Source organism: Diospyros lotus, chromosome 8 (assembly GCF_014633365.1).
Source record: "Diospyros lotus cultivar Yz01 chromosome 8, ASM1463336v1, whole genome shotgun sequence".
In the NCBI taxonomy this organism is placed as follows: Eukaryota; Viridiplantae; Streptophyta; class Magnoliopsida; order Ericales; family Ebenaceae; genus Diospyros; species Diospyros lotus.
Window position 1 is genome coordinate 25,613,191 of NC_068345.1, and position 13,487 is coordinate 25,626,677.

At 38.3% G+C, this 13,487-nt stretch overlaps 1 protein-coding gene and 1 non-coding gene across 2 annotated transcripts; one reads left to right on the forward strand and one right to left on the reverse strand.

Annotated features, from left to right (window-relative positions):
• Positions 1-4,135: 4,135 nt before the first annotated feature.
• LOC127808586 (uncharacterized) lies at positions 4,136-5,572 on the reverse strand. The gene has a single exon (XM_052347159.1). The coding sequence runs from the start codon at positions 5,570-5,572 to the stop codon at positions 4,136-4,138; it is 1,437 nt and encodes a 478-aa protein (XP_052203119.1).
• Positions 5,573-6,119: 547 nt separating this feature from the next.
• Positions 6,120-6,226, forward strand: LOC127809032 (small nucleolar RNA R71). The gene has a single exon (XR_008025040.1). It is a non-coding gene; the product is annotated as a small nucleolar RNA R71 (small nucleolar RNA).
• Positions 6,227-13,487: the final 7,261 nt, after the last annotated feature.

The window sequence follows — 13,487 nt, forward strand, 5'->3', positions numbered from 1 at the left end:
AATTTTTTTTCTTTTTATTTTATTTATTTTATTTTCTTTTAAACCAAACACCAAGTAGTATTCTTATAAAATAATAAGAAATACTAAAAATTAAATATATTCAAAGAAAACTCAAAATACTAGACAATTCAAGGTAAAACACATATAAAATACTAAAAACACTATTCAATTATGACCAATAAATGTGTGAATAAATTCCCACATCAAATACCCCCAAACTTGAATTATTGCTTGTCCTCAAGCAAAGAAAAGAAATCATATTCTCAAAACACAAAACTTATATTCGGAATCATTCATCACATTTAAATCCTCTATTATGCCCACATCTAAATTCTTAATCCAAAATGCAACAATAGCAAATAAAGAAAACAAAGCATACTTACATTCTCAAGTTCAAGAATCCATACAAAATTCTAAATTCTATCATGCTTTGTCATGTACCCTGCACGATCAACTAATGCAACAACCATTCTTGCAACCATTCCTTCTCACTACTACAAACAAAGGTAGCAAAGTAGGATTCCTTTTTTTCCTTTGCTTTTTTTTTTCTTTATTTATTTTTTTTTTTATGAACGAGTGCATTTTATGCTCCATCTCGTTGTTTTTCTGTTTTTTTTTTTTTTTTTTTAGCTGAATGAGTGCATTTTATGCTCCATCTCGCTCAACATTATTCACCATATTTACTTAAACCCTGTTTAGGCCTAGCTCAGAAGGAACAATTACAAGAAAAGCATTACAGTTATCTTTCATGAATAGTCACACGACTCACACAACTTCACAAAGAATATGTACTTTAATGATCTTAGAACCCAAGTATACTTAATCTTGTTTATAAGATATTGCCTATTCCAAATCAAAGACTCAATGTTAAACACAATAGAGAACCCAAATGCAAATCATGATTCCAAATAACAAGTTCTGTTTATTTTATCTTTCACAAATTTTCTTGTTTAGGGGTTGGCCATTTATGCACCTCATATAAGTTTTGCAAACAAAATTTCACAACAAAAACACCCAAGCAAAACAAATAGCATATATCAACAATTAATTAATTCCACCCCCAAACTTATTTAACCCATTGTCCTCAATGTGAAAGAAAAAGAAAAAGGAGAATGAAAAATGAATACTCCCCTGGCCACATAATTGAACACTATGGATACCCAAGCCAGTCCAAATTGAAGCAGCTTCATTTTTCTTTCTTTTGAACCTGCACATCATCACAAGTATGGGTTATTGGTCATATTTATTAAAAAAAATAAAATAAAATGAAAGAATAAAAATAGAATGGAAAAAGAGCTTGGGTTGCCTCCCAAGAAGCGCTTGTTTATAGTCATTAGCTTGACTATCTTGGAGACTCTAGTTCGGCTCTTGCAGCTGAAGGATTGAGGTGCCCTTCTCGAATCCACCATCTTCATAGTGCTTTAGGCGATGTCCATTAACCTTGAAAGGTTCTTCAGTGTCCTTGAAAATCTCCACAACGCCATAAGGATGTACCTGGTTAACAGTGAAAGGACCATACCATCTTGATTTCAACTTGCCCGGGAAAAGCTTGAGCCTAGAATTGTAGAGAAGAACTTTCTCTCCAATCTTGAACTCTTTCTTATTAATATGCTTATCATGCCATCTCTTAGTCCTGTCCTTGTAGATCCGTGCATTCTCATATGCCGCTTCACGACATTCCTCCATCTCATTAAGTTGCAATCTCCTGTTAGTACCTGCATCTTGCCAGTCAAAGTTAAGAAATTTTATAGCCCAATATGCCTTATGCTCTAACTCAACAGGAAGATGACATGCTTTTCCAAACACTAGCCTATATGGAGACATGCCAATAGGAGTTTTAAATGCAGTCCTATATGCCCATAATGCATCATCAAGCTTGAAGGACCAATCTTTCCTAGATGCATTTACAGTTTTCTCAAGAATTCTCTTTAACTCCCTATTGGAAACTTCCACCTGGCCACTTGTTTGGGGATGATAGGGTGTAGCCACCTTATGGGTTACCCCATACTTGCGCAAAAGAGTATCAAATTGCTTATTACAAAAGTGTGTGCCACCATCACTAATGATGGCTCTAGGTGTGCCAAAACGTGTAAAAATATGTTTCTTTAAGAACTTGACTACCACCTTGGCATCATTAGTAGGACAAGCTATGGCCTCCACCCATTTGGACACATAATCCACCGCAACAAGAATATATTGATTTTGAGAAGATTTAGGAAAAGGGCCCATGAAATCAATACCCCAAACATCAAACAACTCACAAACTAAAATATTATTCAATGGCATCTCATTCTTCCTAGACAAATTTCCAACTCTTTGACACCTGTCACAAACAGAAACATAAGAGTGGGCATCCTTGAAAAGAGTAGGCCAGTAAAAACCAGATTGTAACACCTTAAATGCTGTTTTGGTAGGGCCAAAGTGACCTCCAACCTCCTTGTCATGACAATGGTGTAGAATCTGACTTACCTCTTCCTCAGGAACACACCTGCGAATTAATTGGTCAGCACAGATCTTATATAAGTAAGGCTCCTCCCACAAATAATGCTTAGCTGTAGAAAGAAATTTCTTCCTTTGCTGATATGAAAAATTAGGTGGAATGACCTTACCAACCAAGAAATTTACAATATCCGCATACCATGGTAAAGCTAAACTCCTAACTGCATATAAGTGTTCATCAGGGAACTCCTCTTGAATAGGAAATGGGTTCAGCTGCACCATGGTTGAATGCTCCATTCGTGAGAGGTGGTCTGCGATAACATTTTCAGTCCCCTTCTTGTCTCGAATCTCCAAATCAAACTCTTGAAGAAGCAAGATCCATCGAATGAGTCTCGGTTTCGCATCTTTCTTAGCTAATAGGTACTTTAATGCCGCATGATCTGTATACACAATAACTTTGGATAAAATCAAATAAGAATGGAATTTGTCAATTGCAAAGATTACTGCAAGAAGTTCCTTTTCTGTAGTGGCATAATTCTGTTGCGCTTCTGTGAGGGTCCTACTAGCATAATAAATGGTCTGGAACACCTTGTTCTTTCGTTGGCCTAAAACGGCTCCAACTGCACTATCACTGGCATCACACATAAGCTCAAATGGAAGTGTCCAATCTGGTGCTACCATTACAGGTGCCGTGATCAACTTCTCCTTTAGGGTATGAAAAGCCTGCAAACAATCATCAGAAAGGTTAAAAGGAACATCTTTGGATAATAAGTTAGATAAAGGTCTAGCAATAAAGGAAAAATCCTTGATGAAACGTCGATAAAACCCGGCATGTCCTAAGAAACTCCTCACAGCCTTGACAGAAGTAGGTGGCGGCAACTTCTCAATCACCTCCACCTTGGCACGATCCACTTGAATTCCCTCATGGGAAACCTTGTGTCCTAGCACAATGCCCTCCTGCACCATGAAATGACACTTCTCCCAGTTCAAAACTAGGTTAGTATCCTCACAACGCTGTAAAACCAAAGACAGGTTATGTAAACAATCATCAAAGGAAGAGCCAAATACAGAAAAATCATCCATAAATATTTCCATGAAATCCTCAATCATGTCATGAAAGATTGCCATCATGCAACGTTGAAAAGTCGCAGGTGCATTGCATAAGCCAAATGGCATCCTCCTAAATGAAAAAGTACCATAAGGGCATGTGAATGTAGTCTTCTCCTGGTCCTCAGGGGCAATGGCAATCTGGTTGTATCCTGAATAACCATCTAGGAAACAATAGTAATCCCTACCTGCTAACCTTTCCAACATTTGATCAATAAAAGGGAGGGGATAGTGATCTTTCCTAGTGGCATCATTCAGCTTCCTGTAATCAATGCACACTCGCCATCCTGTGACTGTCCTAGTAGGAATCAACTCATTCTTTTCATTTGCAACAACAGTCATGCCACCCTTTTTTGGTACTACTTGAACAGGACTCACCCAAGAACTATCAGAGATGGGATAGATAATACCTGCATCAAGAAGCTTTATCACCTCTTTCTTAACCACGTCTTGCATCATTGGGTTGAGCCTTCTTTGTGGCTGCACAGTTGGTTTGTAGTTGTCTTCCATAAGTATCTTGTGCGTGCAAATGGAAGGGCTTATTCCTTGAATATCTGATATGGTCCAACCAAAAGCTCTTTTATGCTTCTTAAGCACTTGTAACAACCCTAATCTCCATGTCACCTGTCAAAAAGAATGAAATAATCACAGGTAAGGATGAAGAACCTTCTAAAAATGCATATTTCAAATGAGATGGGAGAGGTTTAAGCTCAAGTGAAGGTGGCTCTTCAATGGATGGCTTGGGCGGTTTCATCAATGGTCTCTCTAGCTTCACATATCTTGGTCCATACTGCTTAGTACAGGTTTGGCATGAGGGTGAATTTGCTTCCAACATCTTGAAAATCTCCTCATATGCATCATTCTCTCCACCTGTAGTAGTCGGCTTTACTAAACAACCCTCCAAAGGGTCTTCAAACCTGTTAACTTGGAAGCAATCATGCACAACACAGTCAATAACATCAAGTCTATAACAAGTTTGGTCTTCTATTGGATGCTTGAGAGCCTGAAACACATTAAACGTTACTTGGTCATCTTGGACCCTCAACACAAGTTGTCCTTGCTGGACATCTATCAAAGCTTTACCTGTAGCTAGCTCCAGGTCCTCAATCATATCCAAGACAATGAAATCAACTGGGAATATAAATTTGTCTACCTTTACCAAAACATCTTCCACAATACCTTTTGGATGCTTGATTGATCTATCCGCGAGCTGCAAAGTGATTGTGGTAGGCTTTGGTTCTCCCAAACCTAGTTTCCTGAAAATAGTTAAAGGCATGAGATTAATACTAGCTCCTAAATCACACAAAACTTTATCAAAACAAATATCACCAATAATACAAGGTATAGTAAAACTCCCTGGATCCTTAAGCTTTTGTGGCAACTTGTTTTGCACAATGGCAGAGCACTCTTCACTCAGCTTGACTGTCTCAAATTCTGCTAGCTTCCTTTTGTTTGCTAAAATATCTTTTAAGAACTTAGCATAGCTAGGGACTTGTGTGATAGCATCCACAAATGGAATATTGATGTGCAGCTTCTTTAACATCTCAAAGAACTTGGCAAATTGCTCATTTTGGTGCTGCTTGAGTCTTTGAGGGAAAGGCAATGGTGGCATGTATGGCTTGACATTAGGATTTGAAAACTTGATTTTTGGTGACCACTCATACTCACATTTTGCTTCCATTTGGTTTGGCCTTCTTTGTGTTGTCTCAGCTTCATTTAATTTGGTCTCATAAGATTCCCTTGGTGGAAGCACTTCTCTTTGGATCATCCCCTCTTGCTTGCTCACGGGTTCAATTGCTTTAGGTGGATCTTGCAACTCCTTTCCACTCCTTAGCATGATGGCATTGGCTTGCTCTCTTGGATTGGTCTCTGTGTTGCTTGGTAGAGAACCTTGGGGCCTAGAAGAAAGCATCTTGGCAATCTGCCCAACCTGTACCTCCAAGTTTCGAATAGATGCCTCCTGGTTCTGAAATTTGGTTTCCATACCTTGGAATCTTGTCTCAGCAGTATTTACAAACTTGGTCATCAACTCCTCCAAGCTTGGTTTCTTCTCTTGTTGTGGCTGGAATCCGGAAGGTGCTTGATGGTTTATGGCATTATGATTGCTCCATGAGAGATTGGGGTGATTGCGCCATCCTGGATTGTAAACATTGCTGTATGGATTATGTTGCTGACGATGGAAATTCCCTACAAAGTTGACAGATTCTGGCACATTTGCAAAATTATTCCCCATTTGGCACTCTACTGAACCATGTCCTACCACTCCACATAAGTCACAAGTGATGCTCCTGGTAGGCATGGATGGATTGCATAAATTGTCCAACTTTGCATTAAGGGCAGCCACCTGAGCGGATAAAGCACTGATGTTGCTCACTTCATGTCCTACAATCAGTCTCTTCATTGGTAACCTGTCAGCTTGCCATTGATAACTATTAGACGCCATTTCATCCAACAACTCATAAGCTTCATCAGGTGTCTTCCTCATAATGGTACCTCCTGCAGCTGCATCAATCATAGAACGATTAGTAGAAGATAATCCATTATAAAAAGTTTGTACTTGAAGCCACACGGGTAATTGGTGGTGTGGACACTTCCTTAACAATTCCTTGAAGCGCTCCCAGGCTTCATACAATGTCTCCGTCTCAAACTGCACAAAAGTAGTGATATCATTTCGCATCTTTGCAGTTTTTGATGGTGGGAAGTACTTTGCTAGAAACTTCTGGGCCATGACATCCCATGTGGTGATAGAACCTGGTGGAAGTGAGCTCAACCACGCTTTCGCCTTGTCTCTCAACGAGAATGGGAACAATCTTAGGCGTATAGCATCATCAGAGACTCCATTATGCTTGAAAGTATCACAAATCTCCAAGAAGTTGGCGATGTGTGCGTTTGGGTCATCATTAACGGAGCCACCAAATTGAACTGTGGCTTGCATCATTTGGATGATTGCCGGCTTGATCTCAAAGTTGTTAGCTTGTACTGTCGGCCTACGAATACTTGAGGCAATGCCAACAATGGAAGGTGATGCATAATCCCTCAATGACCTCTGGGCTTCTATATTTTGATCTTCTTCTTCCATAATCTCTCTTTGTTGGTTATTCAATCTATGAAATGTTCTTTCAATTTCCGGATCAAAATCTATCAACTCAGATTTTCTAGCACGGGTCATCCATGGGATCCACCTAAAAAAATAAATAAATAAATAAATAAATGAATGAATTAAATAAATAAACTAATAAAATTAAATAACGGAAACTGATTCAAGATTAAAGTAAGAATTGCAAATCTCAATATTGTTAACAAACACTCCCCGGCAACGGCGCCAAAAACTTGATGTGCCTAAAATGCAATGGCAAGTGCACCAGTCGATCAAGTAATAAAGTGAATGAGTAAAGTATCGTTCCCACGGGGACTGCCGAAACAAGTACCGAAACTGAGCAATCCTATTCTTTATCCAGAAAAATCGAATTAAAGATAATATTAACTAAAGATAAAATAAAGCAAGAAGAATATGACGTATTGGAAATAGCAAAATAAAGAACAATCAGACAGGTTAAAACAGAGAGATAGGATAGCTAAGGTATTCGATTCACCTACGAGAATATTGTAATTCTTACCAAATAAGTTAATTAGATAGATTTTACTTACATGTGAAAGCGGAATTTCATAACTTATTTATTATCCTTTGGTCCAGGTATAACAAAACTATCGCTAATCACTAATTCTACACTTGGTCCATGTAAAATCAATTAATTAACGACGCATTAAGTTCTTTGAAATTCACTAACTCAAATTACTAATTCAAGCAAATTCAAGTTACCACAAAGATGAATATTCATACTTGGTCCGTTTCAATATTCAATCTAAGTTATGTGATATGCAAAGTTTAACATAAAATTACTTGGTCCGTATCATCTATGTTCATAAAATCATTTAACAGGTGATTAGGCTGTCAAAACAATAATAAGCATATCACATAATCACATGAAATAAACATCAATCAAATTAACCAAAAATAATATCAATCACAACATTGTCTCGTGGCTATCTCGTTACCTTAGCTAACAATAAATTTAGCCAACCATGATAACAGAAATCATCATAATAAAATTCCAGAAAAATATAATTAAAATTCAAGAATTAATTCAGAAACAAAAGAATTAACAGTCAAGAAAATTAATTGAGAATTCTTCTCCAAAGTTAATGATTTTCATGGTTGCTTTGCTTTTCCGTGTGGCTGCCTTCTCTCTGTCCGCTGCACCAGGCTCTATTAATTCCTTCTTGTTCGTGCATCTGGCTTCCAACTGCTGTCCGTCGCTCCACCAATGGGCCGCAAGCCTTTATTTCTTGATTTCCTGAAGTCCCCACAAACTTCTCCAAGTCCTTCTTAATTTCCTTGCAGTTTGTGCATGGCTTCAGGCTCCAATCCTTCAGTCCGTGCGGCGCTGCCCAATTCCAAAATCCTTCTCCTGTGCGCCTTTGTCGAATTTCTCCAATTCTCTGTGCGCCGCCCAGCCTTCTTCACCTGCTTCACATCTCAATTTATTATATATCTCTCTAAGCAGTTCCACGCACACCCTCTAGAGCCCTAATCCACATCTCCTTTTATATTATTATAATATTATAATTTAAAATGCACTCACTCACTCCACATTCACGGCACTTTTATTCATAAGTTAATATAATATATATATATATATATATATCACACAAAGCACACACATCACCCATGTTCACGTTACTTTATATAATATATACATAAATAGTATAATATATAATATATCATATATATAAGTAATATAATATATAACATTAAATATAATATTTAATATATTACTAATTAAATTAACTTTAATTATATTATAATACTTATTATTTATAATATTTATTTTTTTATTTAAGTTATAATATTAATTTTAAAATTAACTTTATAATAATTTTTTTTCTTTTTATTTTATTTATTTTATTTTCTTTTAAACCAAACACCAAGTAGTATTCTTATAAAATAATAAGAAATACTAAAAATTAAATATATTCAAAGAAAACTCAAAATACTAGACAATTCAAGGTAAAACACATATAAAATACTAAAAATACTATTCAATTATGACCAATAAATGTGTGAATAAATTCCCACATCAGCTGTGCCAGCTTGGAACAAAAGGTTATTACAATTGCGGAGAAATAGGACATCTCAACCAGAACTGTCCAAAGAGAGGAATCACTTGTTACAACTGCCAGCAGACGGGTCATTTTGCAAAGGACTGTCCCAAGCCGCGACTGATGAGTCAACCTCAAGGGACGTCCGAAAATGCCAGAGTGCAGCAAGGAAGGGTGTTTCACCTAACGCGACAAGATACGGCAGAAGACTCAGCCGTAATTGAAGGTACCATGTTATTATCTGGTATTTCCATGCATATTTTGATAGATTCAGGCGCAAGTCACTCATTCATTTCACATGCATTTGTTGAAGTATTAGAAGAAAAATCAGAAAACTTGAATTGTTGTATGATTGTGGCAACCCCAATGGGGAAGTCTCTAGAAACTTCTTCAGGATACAAAAATAGGAAGATTCAGATAGGAGAAGTTGAGTTCCTGGTGGATCTAATCCTTCTGGAATTTCAAGATTTTGATGTGATTTTAGGAATGGACTTCCTAACCAAATACAACGCTACATTGGACTGTAAAGCTAAAACAGTTTATCTAAAGAACGGAGACTCTAACGTCAAGTTTCGAGGGCAAAGGAGGGCAAGTGATCAGAAGTGGATCTCGGCTCTAAAGGTTGAGAAACTATTACGTTAAGGAGCATAAGGATACTTGGCTTGTGTCCAAAGGAAAAGCGAGGAGCCGTTAAAAATCGAAGAAGTGCGAATCATTAGAGAGTTCGGGGATGTGTTTCCCGAGGAATTGCCTGGATTGCCACCCCAGCGAGAGATTGAGTTTTCGATAGAAATCGTGCCAGGGGCAGGTCTGGTTTCAATACCTTCGTATAAAATGGCCCCTGCAGAATTAAGAGAATTAAAAACCCAACTTCAAGAGTTGTTGGACAAGGGGTTCATCAGACCAAGTATGTCGCCATGGGGTGCACCAGTACTCTTTGTCAAGAAAAAGGACGGGAGTCTGAGGATGTGTATAGACTATCGACAGCTAAACAAGATAACTGTCAAGAATAAGTACCCACTGCCCAGAATAGAGGAACTGTTTGACCAGTTACAAGGAGCCAAGGTTTTCTTGAAAATTGACTTGAGATCAGGATATTACCAACTGAGGATCAAGGCAGAAGATGTACCCAAGACAACTTTTCATTCTTGATACGGGCACTACGAATTCTTGGTAATGCCGTTCGGGCTAACCAATACCCCAGTAGCTTTTATGGATACTATGAATCGAATCTTCAGACCATTTTTGGACAAATTTGTGATCGTGTTTATAGATGACATATTGATATACTCTCTCTTGGAAGAAGAGCATGAATCACATTTAAGGGTAGTATTGTAAACGTTGCAAGAACATAAGTTGTATGCCAAATTCTCAAAATGTGAATTTGGTTATACCAGGTGGCATTTTTAGGGCATGTTATATCGCCCAAAGGAATATCGGTCGACCTGTCCAAGATAGCAGCTGTGAAGAATCGGAAGCAACCTCGGTCGGTTATCGAAGTTAAGAGCTTCTTGGGATTAGTTGGATATTATAGAAAGTTCATGAAAGGGTTTTCCAGGATTGCAATACCCCTCACCAAGTTAACTCAGAAGGGGGTGAAGTTTGATTGGAGTGAATGGTGCGAAGAAAGTTTTCAGACACTTAAGGATAAGCTGACAACCGTTCCAGTACTAGCTATGCCAAATGGATTATGAGGATTTATGGTGTACATTGACGCCTCAAGAAATTAGTTGGGGTGTGTGCTGATGCAGCACGATAGAGTTATTGCCTATGGGTCCCGATAGCTCAAGAACCACGAGCGGAATTACCCGACTGACGATTTGGAGTTGGCCGCGGTGGTATTTGCCTTAAAGATTTGGAGGCATTATTTATATGGCGAGAGGTTCAAAATTTTTACTAATCACAAGAGTCTACAATACGTTTTCTTGCAAAAAGAATTAAACATGAGGCAACGGAGATGGATGGAGCTGTTAAAAGATTACGACTGCACTATTCAATACCATCCCAGTAAAGCTAACGTTGTAGCAGATGCTCTAAGCAGGAAAGAAACCACTTGTGTGGCCGGAATGATGGTGGCAGAATGGAAGCTAGTTGAAGCTTTTAGCCTGATGACGATAGGAGTAATTTCCTGAGGAAACTCTGCCTACGCAGCTAGTCTCACACTACAACCAGAATTAATGGATCAGATACGACAAGCCTACTTAGAAGACTCTCGAATAAAAATGTGGGTTGACGAGGATGGATGAGTAAAGAGACCAGAATTTGAGGTAAAAGAAAACATCATTCGTTTTCAAGGTAGGATATATGTACCTCGTGTGAGGGAATTGCGGCGAGTAATTTTGAGAGAAGCCCATAGATCCAGATACTCGATACACCCTGGTGCCACCAAGATGTACCAAGACTTGAAGGCTATGTATTGGTGGCCCGGAATGAAGAAAAGTGTGGCGAGGTACGTTAGTCAATGTGACACGTGCCAAAGAATTAAGATTGAGCACCAAAAACTTGGTGGGAGTCTGCAACCATTGGAAATCCCAGAGTGGAAATGGGAGCACATTACGATGGATTTCGTGACTAGATTGCCAAGAAGTTTTAAAGGAAATGATACCATTTGGGTGATCGTTGACAGACTGTCTAAGTCTGCTCATTTCTTAGCTATGAAGGTAAGCCAACCAATCAGCAAGTTAGCTCAGCAATATCTTAACGAGATTGTCAGATTGCATGGAGTGCCTGTAAGCATTGTATCAGACAGCGACCCGAGGTTCACTTCTAGGTTTTGGGGAAGTCTGCAAGAGAGTTTAGGTACTCAGCTTAGGCTAAGTACAGCCTATCATCCCCAGACAGATGGTCAATCAAAAATGACCATTCAAACCCTAGAAGATATGCTGCGAGCTTGTGCTATTGATTTTCCAGGTAGCTAGGAAGAGCATTTGCCATTAGTAGAGTTCGCTTACAATAACAGCTACCACAACAGCATTGGAATGGCCTCCTATGAAGCCCTGTATGGACGAAAATGTAGGTCCCCAATATGTTGGACTAAGGTAGGTGAACGTCAAATCTTGGTACCCGAGATAGTTCAGGAGACAATCGAAAAGATAAAGATCATCTGAGAAAGAATCAAGGAAGCTCAGGATCGTCAAAAGTCCTACGCAGATACGAGAAGAAGGAATTTGGAGTTCCAAGTTGGTAAGAAAGTGTATCTAAAGATATCTCCACTAAGAATGGTGACTAGAAGCAACAAGAAAAAAGGCAAGCTAAGCCCCCGGTATATAGGACCATACGATATAGTGGAAAGAATTGGACCAGTCGCTTATCGACTTGCTCTACCATTGGCTCTATCAAACCTTCACGATGTATTTCATGTATCGCAACTCCGTAAACATGAGCCAGATCCCTCCCAGGTAATGCCAGCTGAAGCTATTGAGATTCAAGAAAATCTCTCGTACGTTGAGAAACCAGTCAGAATTTTGGATCATAGAGATCAGGTCCTGAGAAGCAAGTCAATTCCTCTTGTACAAGTTTTGTGGATAAACCCAGTGAGCGAAGAGATAACTTTGGAATGAGAAGAAGACATGAAGCTCAATTTTCCATACTTATTTGAAGACCCTGTAGTTAGAATGAGTGAGGAATGATCAAATTTTGAGGACGAAATTTTTGTAAGGATGGGAGAATGTAATACCTTGAGATACTGTAAAAATCTTGATTTTAGGCCCTAGAAAAAATTATTAAAATTTTAGTAAGTATGTAGTGAAATTTATCTAATAATATAAGGTATGTGACCCTAAAGAAATTATTGGAATTTTAAATATTTATGATGTTTAAATTCATTTTTTAGTTGTATGTAATTAAATCATATAGTATATGCTTATTATATAGTATGCATGTTACTGTTATATGTATATGTATGAAAAGAAGTATAAATAGATAGGTATATGTACATATGTATATGTATAAATATATGTACATACTATATATATATATAAAAAAAAAATCCAGAAATCTAGAAAAAAATCGGAGCAGGCTCACGATCGCGCTTGCAACAAGCTATCAGGGAGAGGGGGGGAATTAATGGGAGATGGCCTTAGGAATGGCCTCAGGGACGCGTGGCACCTTCGATTTGACCGTTCGCGGCCGAGTTTGGCTATAAATAGCCGCAATCAAGCAACCCCATTCATCCAAAAATTTTTACTTCTTAGAGCAGTCGATTAAGGCAGCGTTTGCAAGTTTTGAAAGTAGGGTTTTGATCCTCGAGATGTGGGCAAGCTTTCTGGTGGTTTTGGTGGCTAACGGAGCAGTGAAGAAGGAGATCCAAGCATCGCCGGAAAATCGCAACATCGCCGGAGCCACGCCTTCAAACGCTAAATCGAGGTATTTTGTGTTGTTTTTTTCCTCAATTTTAAGGCTATAATCAGGTTCGGGAGGTCGATATTGAGGGGAGAAGAAGCTTTTTTTAAAGCTTTGATGCTCGGCATCGTCGCCGGCGGCGAGAAGGCCGCCGAAGAAGACGAACCAGGTGGGCGCGTGGATGCACGTGCCCGTGAGTAGGAAGAAGGCGCGTGCCTCCCACGCGTTCGCCAGAAAGAATAAAAAAAAATGAAAAGCAAAGAAAAAGAAAAGAAAGGAAAAGGAAAGAAATAAAGAAAAAAATAAAAATAAAAAAAATAAAATTTTGCAAATTTTTTTATTAAATCTGGAATTTTGTTTATGTCATGTTTTGTGAAAAATATTTCTGGAAAATGTTAAATTAGCCATTTATTTAAATAGTTCTTCTATTATGGAAATAA